At 48.5% G+C, this 16,300-nt stretch overlaps 1 protein-coding gene across 1 annotated transcript in view; it reads right to left on the bottom strand.

Annotated features, from left to right (window-relative positions):
• The window catches only part of LOC147669133 (condensin-2 complex subunit G2-like), a 399,698-nt gene that overhangs the window by 91,712 nt on the left and 291,686 nt on the right, over window positions 1-16,300 (bottom strand). The window contains exon 22 of the mRNA XM_086948201.1: window positions 10,402-10,501. Within this exon, the coding sequence (XP_086804327.1) occupies window positions 10,402-10,501 (100 nt within the window). The remainder of the gene's footprint in view (window positions 1-10,401; window positions 10,502-16,300) is intronic.

Below are 16,300 nucleotides of genomic sequence, written 5' to 3'. Positions count from 1 at the left end.
TATACCGCCAAAGACAACAAACTCACGCAGTATCGCGTTAAGATTCAACTGCGGATCCTTCACATAAAGGGTAACATCATCAGCATACAGGGATATGCCAATCTGCCGCTGAAGGCAATTAAACGCACTCTGTTGATGCAATTGTCGAACCCTACATTCAAGAGGTTCTATAGCAATGGCAAACAGGAGGGGAGAGAGTGGACACCCCTGCCTGGTCCCTCTCGTGATCGGGAAAGGGGAGGACAACACACCATTCACAACCACTCTGGCCATAGGGTCAGTGTAAAGTAATTTAACCCATGATATAAATATTCTGGGAAAGCCCATCCTGCACAGAACGTCTATTAAATAACCCCATTCCACCGAGTCAAACGCTTTCGTCGCGTCTAGAAAAATAGCAGCCACCGGGAGCTCTGGAGCTATGGTTGGAATCAAGGAGAATAATGTTCGAAGATTATGGGACGTCGCCCGACCAGGCACAAACCCGGACTGGTCAGGTAGCACTATAACGGGCATAAGCTCAGAGAGACGCGTTGCCAATACCTTAGCCAGAATTTTGACATCGCAGTTGAGCAATGAAAGAGGCCTATAGGAACCCACGTCAAGGGGATCTTTTCCAGGTTTGAGCAAAGAGGTGATAGCGACTTCCCTCATAGACCCTGGTAGGCGCCCTACCTCAAGGGATTCCTCGAATACCTCCCGCAGCACCGGAGCCATAATATCAACGTAACATTTATAAAATTCGGCGGGGAGACCATCGAGGCCTGTAGCCTTGCCATTATTAAGAGACATGATGGCACTCCTGATTTCATCAACCTCCAGGGGCCTACCCAGAAAAGCCCTATGATCGTCAGAGAGCCAGCAAAGCGACAGCTCATCTAAAAAAAACCCATATCTCACATCTCCTGAGTGCTGGGAAGTGTATAAGTGTGCGTAGTGTTGCAGAAACGTGTCCTGAATAGTTGTCGTGTCTGTACAGCGCGTACCATCAGCCAAGACCAGTTCCAAGACATCCGAACTATGCCTCTAGTGTCTCGTAAGAGCAGCAAGCACCTTCCCCGGTCTTTCACCTTCACAATACCTTCTAGCCACCCAGTATTTCCCCCTATGCTTCGCTTCCCTGGCCGCCTCTTCCTCGTACTCCGAAAGTTTACCTCTAAATTGGTGCATGAGATCAGGGTCAGAGCCATCAAGCAGCCTACGCTCTAGATGTCGTAGGTAGGCTTCTAAGTCAGCAAGCGTACGAACAATAGTCCTGAGTACCCCACAACTCTTGGAGATTGTGACCCCCCGGATCGTAACTTTAAATGCCTCCCATATCACTTCCACACTGTCCACCGACCCCCTATTCCTCGGGAAGAAAGCCTCTATTTCTTCGCCCAGCTCTGCCTTAAAGATGGGGTCCAAAAGGGCCGAAGGGAAAAGCCTCCAAGGTGGTCGCGGTCGGTGCAATCCAGGCACCGATAACACAACCCTAACTGGACAGTGGTCAGAGTATGTCCTGGGGAGGTGTGTCACACCATGCAATCCAGCCACTAGTCCCCTGGAAAGGAAGATGTAATCCAACCTCGCCCAGGTACGGGCCTGCGCCGTGAAATGCGTGCCCTCCTTAACAGTGGGGTGTACATATCGCCAGCTGTCTACCAGACCTGCCTCTTCCACAATGCCCCGCAAGACATCCCTGGCCTGGACGTTGTACTGATGACTCCCTTCCGATCTGTCTTCAAGAGCCCCCATTGCCAGATTAAAATCCCCCCCCCCCACACAATATGGGAAGCGTCCACTGCAAGTACATGACCCCATAGTGCAAGAAAAAAGGCAGGAGTATCAACATTCGGTGCATAACAATTCACGAAAAGCAGTGACCTGCCCAATCCTCCCCCACAATAGCACATATCTCCCGTCGGAGTCTACGTGCGATCCCAACTCCTGGAAGGTAAGTGATTTCTTGATTAGTATTACAACCCCCCTTGCATAAGAGGAGTATGATGAAAATTTCCTCACAGTGGCCCACCTCCCCCCAAACGTATGTGCCGGTGACCGGCGTAGATGTGTTTCCTGCAGAAGCGCCACCTGTATGGCATGTCGGTCCAGATAGTGCAGCACATTACGACATTTCCTGGCATCATTGAGCCCACGCACATTCCAAGAAAGAATCGATATCCTATCCAACACCTCGACCGACATTACTCACAAGGAATACGTGCCAGGGAACCCCAAATCCCCGCATCAGGCACACCACACGAGCAAATACAGTAGGCCGTAGCCGCCGCACACTCTTTCCACCTAGTAACACGAACATCACAGCCATCCATGCCGTCTTCCATACCCAGAACCAACCCCCCCCTCCCAAAACCAATCAGAGCACAACCGTGCAACAGGCACGCAGCACCACTCGAAAACATTCCGCCTGCGTCACACCAAGCAAGTGAATGAAAAAGTACCAAAGCGCCCCCTCCTCCCTCCGCCCACCTGACCAACCCCAACCTGTCAGGACTCCCTACCACCTCCCCTCCCCACACCACAGACATCCATCCATCCGTCCAGAAAAACAGTCGCACAACAAAATAAAGTGTAAACATTAAAGGGGTATTCCCGTTGGGGGTGCCCACCAGAGGTGCACTTCACCACCCTCACACACTATGCCGACCTTACAGCCGTTAGGCAAAGATACGAGTCGGGCACAGTGCTGGGGTGGGTGCCCGGAGCAAAGAATAAAAAAAAACCAACCATCGCCACCTCAATAGTCTCTACATATGGCCGCTCGGAGCGGTCCGGAGGTCCACCCATCCGCCCACAAAAGCACATGTCTGTGGAAAAACAGCCCTAGTGACAGGTGTAGCAGTACCAGTATGAAGTGTTCAGCTCAGTCATCACGCTATCAAAAACCTGATCAGGCATCCTCTTCCTCTCCCGCCGATGGGTGATCATTCTGTCCCAGTCCATCCTGGCGGCCAGCAGCAGCCCGTTCCCTCTTCAGCCGCTTCACAAAGTCTTCCGCCTGCTGCGGATTAGTGACGAAAGTCTGCTTCGCTTGATGAGTGACCCTTAATTTGGCAGGGTAGAGCAAGGCGTAGTCCACCTGCAGATCCCTAAGCTTCTTCTTAACTGCCAAAAATTTACGCCGTTGCTCCTGCACCATGGGAGTGAAGTCCGGGTAGATGGTGAAGTTGACCCCCTCGAAGGAAAGTGAGCGGGAAGTGCGAGCTGCACGAAGAGCCGCATCATGATCCCGATAGTTCAGGAGGCGAGCAATGATAGGGCGCGGAGCCGCGCCAGAGGCCGGTCGCGGTCCGAGCGACCGGTGTGCCCGCTCCACAATAAACTGGGTAGAAAAGGCCTCCGCCCCAACCGCTCCAACCAATAGTCTTTCCACATACGTTTCCATCTTCCCAACATTCGTCGTCTCCGGCACACCTACCACGCGAATGTTGTTGCGTCGACTCCTCGCCTCCAACTCCTCATTCTTGGCGGCTATCACTCTTAGGATATGGTCCATCCTCGCCAATTGAGTGGTATGAGTGGCCGCCGTGTCGTCGTGATCCGAGATTCGCTGCTCCGCCGTGGTCAGGCGCTCCTCGTGGACATCAAGTTTCTGTACTACCGCGTCCATGCGGGAGGATAGTTTGTCCACTTTGTCCACTATGGTGGCGAAGCCCTGCCGCATCTCCTGCATCATCTGCTGGAAATCAGGGGTGGTGGGCTGCGAGAGAGCATCAGCGACAGGCGGAGGGGGAGATCGTGAGGTCCCAGCCTCCTGTACTAGGCGTGCGCCCCTCCTAGAAGCCGTGGAGTCAAAGGAGAGCTTAGGTTGCTTATTGTCTGGTTTGCCCATGTTGATATACACACAGCGTGCAACAGCGACGGGAATAAAGAGGCAAGGGGGTCGATCCTCGAGAACAAGGCCACGGTCAACCCGGCTATGCACCCAACAGGACACGCGATGCAAGAAATGTCAAAAGTGGGGCGTAGAATGCTCACCTCCACACAGCACCGCTAGCACCCTCAGCTTAGACACAGCATGCCGTCGCTGCCAGCAGGGCAGCCGCACTGACGGCAGTCGGATGTAGTCCGGTAGGGCACCGTAGCGACCCGGTCCACCACACCACTTAGTAGAGAGGGTAGTGCCACTCACAGCCCTCGAACAGGGACAGCGCGTAGGAGTCAGCTCCAACAACGTCTCTCAGGGTCCAAGGCGGTGAAATCTAGGATCACCAGGCAAAGTAGGCGCAGTAGGGGGCAACCGTGGACTATGGCAGGCAGGTGGTGCCAGCGTCGCAACATCCAGTGGAGGGCCCCGTTGTGAAGACTAGCATGGCAGGCTCCGCAATATGGCGACCGCTGCGATGAAAAAGGGCGCCAAATGAAAAAAGTCCAGGTTCGCCGTGCCACGCTCAATAATGCCACATAGAAACCTGTGTCCGATGTATAGTGCACTCTTGCTCACACCATGCAGATTCCAATCAGCCAAAGCAGCTCCGCATATGGGGGGCACGAGCAGGCGTACATGCCCCGCCACTCCCCTCCGTGCAATGGCCGCGTCCAGTTCCAGGGATGGATCGTAGCCTCCACCGCAGCTCCGCTGTCACAATCCCTGGCGCCACCCGCACCGGCGCCCCTCACCTCGCGCCGCCGTCCAGGGGCCACAGGGGTAGCCACCGGCCGCCACCAGGCAGGCCGGCACGGAGAAGCACCGAGGGGGGAGGGGAGCAGGCCCTCACCTACGTGTGCAGCCGCGGACAAAAATGAGCCGGCACGCCGGGCCGCAGAGCGTCCGCTCTCCAGAGCGTGCGGCGGTGAAATTTCCGGAGCTTCCAGCTTCGACAAGGAACCTTCGATCGGGACAGGATTTTAGCCGAGGGCAGTCCGTGGCCAACCAGAGCAGAATCCGGGATCAGGGCAGGGAAAGGCGACGGTCAAACAGGATTCCTAAGCGGATGAAGGCTCCGGGCTGCAGGAGCCTCACGGCAGTGCGGCCATGCTGCAGTGCGCCCTCTAGCGCCCCAGGGACGTGCATCTCTGTATCCAGCTTCTGTGACGCTGGGGGCATGTTCTACAACGATCGGCCAATCAGGCGAGAGGACGTCGTCTGACACTACCCAATCAGAACAGCTGGGGGCGTTTAAGGAAGCCCCGTCTTGGACTGTGGGCGCGGAACCTTCGGAACGCCAGCCGAAGCACGAGGAGGACGCCACGGAAGAAGACGGAGGAACTATCGTGGAACCGCTGCTGGGACCCCTGGAGCTGAGTGACGACAAGCCAGGAGGCCAACGATACCACGAGCCGCCCGCCACACTTCCAGGGGAGAAGTGTGGCTCCACAAGGTACAAGGGCGTTTTCAAGGGTTGTTTAAATCACGGGGTGGGACGGGGTAGCCTGAGGGTGGTCACTATCGTCGTACCTTGCCCGCCGTCCACACTCCAAGACTGCTAGAGTTGGTGGTAGCACCCTGGTGATCCCTCACTACCCTTTCCTCCTCTCATCTGTTGTATATACAGACCCCAGCCCCTAACGTGGCTGCTTTTCTTTTCCTTTTCCCGAGTGCATCTCCGGACCTGTGGCCACCTACAGCTGCCTCAAGACTGGAACCGAAGACTTCGGAAGTTCCCCAACTGAGAGACTCCGCGTTTATTGTTTGTACCCTCCAGGACACTGTGCTCTAAATCCTTTTTGAACCTACCTCGGTGTTTTCAAACCGAATAAAGTGGTTAAAGATAGACTCACACTCGTGGCGACTCTCATTCTCCCGACCCCGTTCCCCACAGTGTCCAACACAAGAGTGGGATTTCTCCAATGCTGCTCTAATAACTGCTTCTGATGCCTCTTTGAAGGGTAGGGCTGGCTGTCTCGTTTGTTACAGGGATCTCATTGAAGATATTAAGCCATTGCCTGCTCTGTGTGAAACGCAATGTTGAGTCTACCTATGTAGCTTTCTTTTTTATCACAGAGGTGAGAAAAGTGTGCACATTTGAGATGGGGTAGAAAATTTCGCTTTAGGGGTTAAACTCACCACATAGGCATTCTGTAAATCCAAGTGAACACTATTTAAGAATGTTCGGTCAGCAAGCATTTTCAGCTAGGTTTTTATTTATTTTATCTCTAAATGGGCAGATCTCTCTGCAACTAAGTGTCTGTGCAAAAATTACCCCAAAACCGAAACAATATTTTGTGGCATAGTATGTCCTTTATCCCTGGCATCGCTTTCTTATTAAGGCAGTTTGCATATCTATTTCTGGCACTCTAAACAAAAATAAAATACAACCAGTCTTCGAGTACAGTGCACTGATTAGTTTGGAATCCCTGCTGCACAGGTTGATTTTGCAGAAAAAGCTTCAGTGGTACTTAGGCACAGTCTGCACCATAACAAGAGGGAGAGACATTTAGACAGGTCAGGGAAGGAGCTAATGTCAGTAGTAGCCCACGGTCAGTCTGGAAGTCACAGTAGCTCCAGATAGTGCACTAGAGGGTCTAGGCCTCTGTTAATTAAAGAACATGAAAATGGCCCTTAGAGCCTTTACTCATAGAGCTCCTCTGTACCTTCAGTACAAGATTGAAACCCAATCTATACACACTAGATTCCTTAAGATCCGATGAGCTGGAACTGCTCTAAGTCCCTTGCATTTACAAAGCAAGAAGAGGTGGGTGTTTTTAACATATCTGGATCTGGATCTAGAAATGCTGGCAATTGTATTGATTTGGCCTGTTAGAATGCCAGAATTAGTTCAACAGATGATCCAAGAGAAGTACTACCTGGTTATGTATTTTATGCCGTAAGGAAGAAGATTGAAGAAGAGCCAGAGGGCTGCCTGTTGTTTCTCTTTCCCCACTTACTGCCTTGCTGACGGTGGGAAGGAATGCTTTTGCTCCTTACAGCAATTGTGAAAAATCGGTGGTACTTTGAAAAGGCTTAGAGCAGAGGTCTTCAAACTTCTTGATGCCGAGACCCCTTGTAAAACCTTTTTAGGCTTAAGGACCCCCTTCCAACACTGGTACTCCTCATCATCAACAACTACCGACAACCATAAATGCTCCTGTTAGACCTCATCACATTCATCCATCATTCATCCACCCACACTTTCACACATCCATCCATCCATCCTTCATCCACCCTTTCATCCTTCCATCCATACATCCATCCACCCACCCTTTCATCCTTCCATCCATACATCCATCCACCCTTTCATCCATGCATCCATCCTTCATCCATCCACCTTTCACCCTTCCACCCATACATCCATCCTTCATCCATCCACCCTTTCATCCTTCCACCCATACATCTATCCTTCATCCATCCACCCTTTCATCCAACCATCCACTCATCATTCATCCACCCACATTTTCACATATCCATCCATCCTTCATCCAACCACCCTTTCATCCTTACATCCATACATTCATCCTTAATCCATCCAACCTTTCATCCATCCATTCACCCATCATTCATCCACCCACTTTTTCCACACATCCATCCATCCATCCATCATTCATCCATGCAACCTTTTATCCATCCATACATCCATCCTTCACCCATCTACCATTTCATCCTTCCTTCCTTCCATCCATCCATCATCCATCCATCCTTCATCCATCCACTCATCATTCATCCACCCACCTTTTCACATATCCATCCATCCATTTTTCATCCAACCACCCTTTCATCCTTCATCCATACACCCTTTCATCCATCATTCATCCACCCACCTTTTCACACATCCATCCATCATGATCCATGCAACCTTTTATCCATCCATACATCCATCCTTCATCCATCCATCCACCCTTTCATTCATTCATCCACCCACCTTTTCTGTGCCTCGGGGAGGGGGGGGGGGGTCAGTATCTCTCTGAGTCTTCTTCCTCTCTCATGGGAGGGCATCTCTGTGCCTCCCTGCTGGGGACGGACAGACTGTAACAACATCTCACCTGAAGACAGACTCTCAGGCACATTTCTCCTGCACAGGCGCCAGGTGTGAGGGTTCGTGCTGTGCGCTTTACAGGCGGGACCCACAGCTCCAGGCTCGCAACGTCCATGGAACTCAAAGGGCTACAGCCTCCTCCCCCAGCCACCCTCCCCTACCCCCCATCCCTTCCCCTCCTAGTGTATGTGAGCCGGGCTTCAACACCTTCAGGGACACACACAAAGCCGCACCCCAGTACTTCACAGGTTTTTAAAAGACCTTTTACTTGTTAATGAGGCTTTGTTGTTTTTCACCCCTCGGTGTGAATTAGGCCTCCGCCGTGAGCACCCTCAATCAGCCCAACGCCATCTAATGCAAACTGACAATCTGCGACCCCCTTCCCAGGACTCCACGACCCCCCTGTGGGTCGCGCCCCACAGATTGAAGACCCCTGGCTTAGAGGATAACCTTAACTTAGAATTTAGGTTGGAGCTTGGGTGTGACCTTAAAGATTGACACCCTAGGAATGCATATGAGAAACTTAAGGGCGCGCTACCTCAGGTGTGTTACCTAAACCCCTCTCATTATCCAACTGAAGACCTGTGACTAACATCTGTCATTAAAAGCTCTTACAAGGTTTAAATCCTGACAACTTGCTGGTGCAAGAGAGAAGACCACTGATATGGCATTAAAAAAATGCGAAACAATGAGTAACTAAAAAGCTATAAAGACAAATGTCAACGTCTCGAGTCCGCATTTGAGACAGAATACTTTTTTTATATCATCAGTGCCATTTGCCATGCCTCTAACCAGACTGTTATAGCTCATATGACAGCAGTTAATGGTGCACAGAAACACCTGGTACCACTGGATCATAACTACTTAAGAATTTGCTGAATCCAGTCTAAAATCTGGAAACAAGGTTCAGAGGAGAAATCACGGCCATCAAACATCAACCATAATTGTCTCTGGCAGCTGTCCATGTCCCACATGAAGTGGTTGTCACCTGCATCTACTCCAGTTGTTTTAAAGATGTTCCATTTTCTCATGCACATCTTGGCACAATAAAAATGACAATGCTAAGATTTTATAGCCATAGAGCACCATATATACACCATGACTCCCTGAGTACTTCAAGAGCCGAGGATGCCACAAACTGCCTTCTGGAGGTAGGTTCTGCGAGATCCATGCTGCACCCCTTTTGTAGTCGACACAAGAAAGGTAGTATAGGTAGACCCCACTGCTTGTCCAAGCTGGGATGGGGTTTCTATACACAGGATATCACAGTGTGGTCTGGGCGGCTCATTCGGACTTACTTGGGAATTCATTTGCAATGCCAAGAGGCCAGTGGGGGTAGAAATGTACTTTAAAGTAACAAATAAAGCAGTTTTGCAAATGTAGACACAGAATCAAAAGCACTGGAAATGCGCCCACTTCACCACGAAAAGTTGCTTTGTTTTCTGGATGTAAATAAAATTGCTGTGCTACACAAGAATGTCAAAACTGCAAAAACGAGACAACAGTTTAGTGGAATTAACCAAGGGAACCACCAGTATATTCTATCTAACCTGGAATGATCTGGAATCCAAAGAAAAACAATGATCCTCTGGTGCCCATTTACACCACTATAACATTTAAAGATTGGAATGATATAGGAAAATGATCAGCAATATATTAAGAATAATTAATAGTGTAAATAGGAGGGAAATGTTCTCAACTACAGGAAATGCGCGTGAAGATTTTTGTGCTTTATCCAATTCCATCACATGGCAGGATCCAGAGCGGGGCTGCAGCTGACTCAACTTCTCTTGCCACTCACTACCAGTGTCAAAGTGCAAACTGAAAGTGTGAGTACGACTTTTTGGTTGGAACCTACATTGGTTTATTTTCCGAGATAGCATTTACCAAGAGCGTCTGCAGTGACTGCACACGAAAGTGGCCACTGAACGCTGGCTTTGAGAACAACCTATTAACAGGTTGGTGAAGTTTCCAGTCAAGATCGCCCTCATACTAAGCCTATATACGGGTAAACCTACATACTGCCAAAAATGATCCATGTAATGATAATTTGGTTGGGAGTCCAGTAACTTTGAACATACGTATGAGGTAAAAGTCTGAATCACTGTGGGATGGAAAGGAAAAACAAATTCATATAGCAAATATAAATGGGAAAAAAACAGGTGGCAACAAAAACAAAGTTTTTACATCTCAGGCATTTGGCACCTGCTGCAACTTTGATGCTGTTGCTATTTGTCATACCATAAATACTATGGATTCTTCCAAGCTTCTTTTGGCATCACTACAGGGTATTTTAATGATTACAGAGTTCAACCTGAAACTTAGGCCAATTCACACCATATTCGATGAAAAGAAAGATGTACGAGTTAAATACAATTTAGTGCACCATCGGTTTAATATTCCTACAAGACTGCATCCATAAAAATTGAAGAATCAAATATATTTTAATACTGAACTGCCATCAGAGCATAAAATGTGCTCATACCTGTACTCGTTATCCCAAGTATGATGTCTAAAATTTGTGCTTGAAATTCAGTATCGCCAAGGCCAACCATTAAAACATCCTTAGATACCATAAGATATGCCTGTAAATAGAAATGACAGAGTTTAGATCTGCATTTGCCAAGGCACAAAGACACTAAATACAAGTAAAAAAGTTACTTACCTAAGGTAACACTCTCTGGTAGATACTCTTATATCTAAGTGCAGATTCTTTACCTTTAGAATATCCCCCAGGTGCTAGACTGGATTCTGAACAATTGTAAGCAAAGCCCCAAGCGTCAGTAAGTCACATCGTTCGTCTCCGCATCGACTCAGCTTGGCCACAGAAGTGAAATGGAGCCTGGAGATAGGGCCACCCAAGTGCTCTTACAACAGGTTCTCTCTGGATCCCTTCAGAGCCATCATACGCCGAGACCAAAAATGAATTGTCCATGTCAGTGTGCAGATCATCATTTTGAGATCTTTTTAGATGGAAAAGAGTCCATTCCACATAACTGGGATGCAGGATGGAAGGGAGATGGAGTATTTACCAGAAAGAGCATTACTGAAGGTAGGTAACTTGCTCTTCTGTTGAATACTTTTAATGACATACTCCTCCTCTTTAGAATATGCCAAATCAGTACTTCCCCACTGGCGGGACAATGGAAGGAGTCAGACCATAAAGTCCTGCATGAATGTAATGTCAAAATGCCCTTCCCTTCAGACCTGGCTGCCAAGGCAGTAATGCTTTGTGAATGTGTGTATTGATGCCCCACTGCAGTCAAACAAGCACTCTGTGTGACAAAGCAGTTGTATCAGCCTTGGCTATAATGGAATGGACCCTCAACCCTTCTGAAAGCTGCTTCTTGGTTACTGCCTAACAGATCTTAATGCAAAGGACCATCTATGTTGACTAAACACGTTTCTGCACTGCTTTGCATTTATTTGCACATTACCCCCGACAAAGAGCTTATTGTCCACCCGATGGTCTGTGGTGTGATTGATGTAAAAGCGGAGCATTCTTTTGGTGGTCCAAATGATATAGTCAATTTTACTCTTGAGGGAGGTGAGGTGGGGCAAAAGACGTTAAAGAGTGATGGACTGCTCACGATAAAAAGTTGTAACTTTCAGTAGAAAGCCTGCTCTAGCCCTCAGCACCACTTTGTCAGAAATTAAGGTGATGTATAGCGGCTGGACTGACAAGAGTTTAAAGTTCACTAATATGATAAGCTGAGGTGATCACAATGACAAAGACCGTCTTCAGGATCAGGAGAAGTAGGGAACAGCTGCGCATTGGTTCAAAAGGAGTACACATAAGTAAGCAAGGGACCAAATTAGGATCCCATTGTGGCATCGCAAAAGGTTTGGGAGAAAATATATGACCACAGTTGAGAAAACACCATCACAACAGGCAATTTGAACAAGAATGGTTGGTGCAGTGCAGGCAAAAAGGCCGAAAGGGACGACAAATAACCTTTAACCCTGAACACTGTCACTCTGTGCTGGACCAAAGACAGAACAAACAGTAACACATCCTATAGATTAGCTTGCAACAGGTTCAGGTTATAGGTGCCATAACAAGTAACAAACTTGTGCCAGCTTCCGGAATAAACAGATTTTGGTGAAGGACACCTGGCCTCCACGATGACACTACTTCAGTAGATAGAGTGAATGCCAAAGCTCAATCTCCACCCATTGAGGTGCAGATTGTGCATACCGGGATGAAAGACCCTGCCTTGCAGCTGCAACAGAAGATCCTCCCCCCCTAAGCAGCATGCTGGTCACAGAACATATGCCAGGGCCCAGATATTCTGGGTACCACTCTTCAGTCCAAATCCAGAGTCGCTAGGAGGACTTAGGCCCAGTTGTTCCTGATTTTCTTCAGAACTCAGCAGGAAAGTGAGCATAGAGACGGTATATAGGAGTCCTGTGATCCACTCTAGGTGGAATGCATCAGAGGCAGCTTTCTTGGTAAATCCAACATGCAAATGTGTTCACAATCTACATTCTCGGTGGAGGCAAAGAGATTGAGCCAAGGCTTTCTCCATTGCTGGAGTCACAGCACCAGTTCCCGGTATAGCAGCTATTCATGATCTGCTAGACGCCGCCGCTGAATTTGTCTGCCTAGTGTTTAAAGATCCCGCCAAGTGGTGCAAGATAAGGGAGAAGCTGGGTTTGTTCCGACAGATTTAAAGGTGCAGGGTCCTGGCACAAAGCCCAGGTCCCCACCCCACTCTGCTTGTTGCAACGCCACAGTGGTGCTGAACGTGAAGATCTGAAGGCTTTCAACATCAAGTTAATGGAAACAAATGCATTCGACTACTATAGAGGCAGGTCTCCACTCCAGACCAGAGATCTCTAAACTCCACCTCTGCCAAATGACCTCCCTGACCCAGCAGTGACATCTGTCACCACTATCAGTTCTGCGTGGATGGAGAGAGAGGGTTCTGCTGTTGGACCAACAGCAGTCAAGCAGCTACCACTGCAGATCTTTTGCAGTCTCTTCCGAAACGTGGATGGAGTCTGACAGGTTTCCTTAGTGCTGGGTCAACTGAGAATTCAGATCTCACTGTAGAGCATGCATATGCCACCCGGCATGGTCAAAGATAAGAATGCAGGATGCCAACAGGACTAGATCCCTCAGACCCACCCATGAGAGACAAGACTGAGTCTGAACTACCAGGGTCATAGCCCGAACGTCCTGCACTGGTTGTTGCGGAGGAAGGGCCCGAAAAAGCACCCGAAAAAGCACCATATCCAGGATGTCTCCAATGAAAGAGAGCCTCTGTAAAGGAGTCAGGTGTAACTTTGGAACACTGATGTGTACCCCAACGATATAAGGAGTATCGCCCTTGTCTGGAAGTGACCCATAACTGACTGGCAAGCTTGCACTCAATAGTCAGTCGTCAAGGTAGTGCAAGACTGGTAGCCCCAACCTTCAAAGGTATAGTGCGACCAACGCCATTACGCTCTTAAAACCGGAGGGGCACTGGTGCACCAAACAGGAGCACAGCAAATTTAAAATGTGCATGCTTCACCTTGAACTGCAGGAAGCATCTGTGGGTCTGCAGACGGGGATATAGAAATAGGCATACAGCAGGTCAAACGCCACTATCCAGTCTCCTGGATCTACAGCCGACAGAACCTAGGGTGAGCGGGAGCATCCAAAATCTGTCCTTCTGTAAGAAGACATTGCAGGATCTCCAAGGCCAAGATCATCTCCGTGGCTCCTTTCTCCAAAAAAGCATGAACTTCCTGCAGCAAAATGGACAAATGATCCTTCAAAGAAGCTCTGGTGTAGGTGGAAGATCCAACAGGGCGAAAGGAATGGCATGGCATAGACCCTTTCGACTATCAGCAGGTCTCAACCGTTGGAAGTTATGGATTGACATCCTTGGAGAAATTGAGTGATCCAGTTCCCCACGGAAAGGTTGTGTCCTGTTAAGGGCAAAATAAAGCAATTTGGAGGCTGCTGCCAGAGGGATTGGGTAGCAGGATATTAGTTACCCCTGCTGACTTGAAAAATCAAGAAAAGACAGTGATGCTTGCTTTGAGGTGGTCTATGACGCTGTCTAGCACTCTTCTTTAAGAAAATCTCAGACATTCAAAGCAGATTAACCACAATGAATCTAATAGACAACCGCTGGTCTGGCCCTCTACTGATGCCATCATCTGCAAAATCTCCTCTTCTGTTCAAATTCCGATAGAGGATTCAAGACTTGCCATCCCAAACCTAACATCAGGCTCCCCCTTTGATCCCTGTCCCCCAGCTGTCTTTGCGAAGGGAGTCGATGCAATCAATGTGGTATTGAACCCCCTAATTATTAGATCTTTGGAATCTGGGATTGTGCCCTCTACCTGAAAACAGTCAAAAATTCTGCCCCTTCAAAAATAATGCAGACACGAAGAGTCTAAGTAACTATACAAACCCATCTCCCTGATGCCAATGGCTTCCAAAACTGTAGAGAAGATTGCGAATCTGCAGCTTTCCAGCTACCTAGAAACGAATAAGCTCGTCCACACCAGTCAATCAGTGTTTAGACCCAAATTTAGCTGTGAAACCGCGCTCCTGGAAGAGATAAAATTACACTTCAGATGCTGGCGGTAAAGCTTTCTTGGTCTTGTAAAACCTCTCTGCAGCTTTTTGATATGGTCCCACACTCCAGACTGCTTGATCATCTTCATGATATTTGCATCAGGGGTACAGGGCTAAATGGCTGGGATCCTTCCTTGAGGATAGATTCCCAAGAGGTCTGGCTGCCACCTTTCTTGTCCAGAAGGAGTAGAGTTTTAGTGGGAGTGCCACAACTATCTTTAACATCTACAGGACTCATTTGGCTACACTAGTTGAGTCTTTCAATGTCAAGAAAGTCTCTTATGCTGATGACTCCAGCTACTCTTGTCCTTTAAGAAGGATGAGCCAATCAACAATGATGCCATCAAACCCTGCTTATCGGCGGTTGAGATCTAATGAACTCAAACGTAACACCAATAAAGCAGAGATTCTTAGCTTTGGACATCATTTTATGTTTGACCTACAAGCCCATTGGCTGGACAAGGTTCCTGCACCTAACGCCCAGGCAGAAGTAGTGAAAAACCTGGGTGTAATGATTGATAAACAGAGGTCGCCTCATTCGCAAGTTAATATGGGGGTTGGCACATGCTGTGGTCTGTTGCAAACAGTCAAAACATTCCTGCAAACTCTCTCCCTTCCTGAAAGGATCACTGTTCTTCTGGCCCTGGTGGTGTTCAGACAGGACTATGCCAATGTCCTTTATGCGGGATTGACACAATATCTGCTACAGAAACGACAAATGGTTCAGAACGACGCAGCCAATCTGGCTCTTCAATTACTAAGGCAAGCCTTGATCTTATCTCATCTGAGGAACCTACACTGGCTTCCTATTAAAAAAAGGATCAAGTGTAAGATCCGGACTCTTATGGACAGGGCTCTAAACCATTCTGGACCGGCATATCTGTCCTCCAGGATTCAATTCTACTCTTCCCCAAGAAACTTGCGTTGATTCCTCAGCCATTTTGCCAAAGATCCAATGGTTAAACAAGCAAAAACCGGAGGAAGATCTTTCTCCCTCCAGGGCCTGCAAGCTTGGAACAGCATGCTTGCTCAGTTACGCCAAATGAATAATGAACAAGCTTTCAGAAAGCAACTAATAACTTGCCTTTTCACTCTCTAATTCTGTCCCTTTGCATTCTCTAACCTTCTACAATAGCGCTGGGACACTCCTTGGAGTAGCTGTACGCTTTAGAAATCCTGACATGCATACCTACATAAACACCTAAGTCTGGTGTGGTGTTGCCAACAGACCCAGATATTCTTAGCGCATTACGAGCAGCTGTGCAATCTGCTTTTTGGTCGGGAACAAGGGAGCGAGACCGGAGGGCACCTTGACATGTCCTTATGACTTCTCATTTGGAGAGTGCGTCTTCTTGGGTTTTAACCTACACGAAGACTTGGACTGCAACAACACTGGGCGCAGTGAGTGTCCCTGACTTCAAAAGAAATTTCCTATGGTGCTCAGCATTGTACAGCTTGTGTTTACATTTTCATCATCGCCTTAGGGTACATCAGGGCACACTCCTCTCAGGATTTGGGGTTGTGGCCCAACTACAAACACTATAGGCACACGTCATGCAAATCTATCACAGGTATTTGCTTGCGACTGTCCCTACAAGAATTAAACCTTGAAGTTTTAGGAGGGAACATGTTCCCTTACCCACTGGAAAGAATTGTGTTGGGAAAAAGGGCTCATCTGTAGAGGAAAAAGTAGGCTCCACGTACGATGGTGCGGAAAGAAAGGAAGTGACATCAGCATACTTGGGTGGAACCTATATACCAGTCGTCACTTCTGTGGAAGAGCAGAGTCGACGCAGAACAGCAAGAC

The sequence above is a fragment of the Lissotriton vulgaris genome, unplaced genomic scaffold (assembly GCF_964263255.1).
Source record: "Lissotriton vulgaris unplaced genomic scaffold, aLisVul1.2 SCAFFOLD_836, whole genome shotgun sequence".
NCBI classification, from domain to species: Eukaryota; Metazoa; Chordata; class Amphibia; order Caudata; family Salamandridae; genus Lissotriton; species Lissotriton vulgaris.
This window is presented reverse-complemented; position numbering and strand designations above follow the sequence as displayed.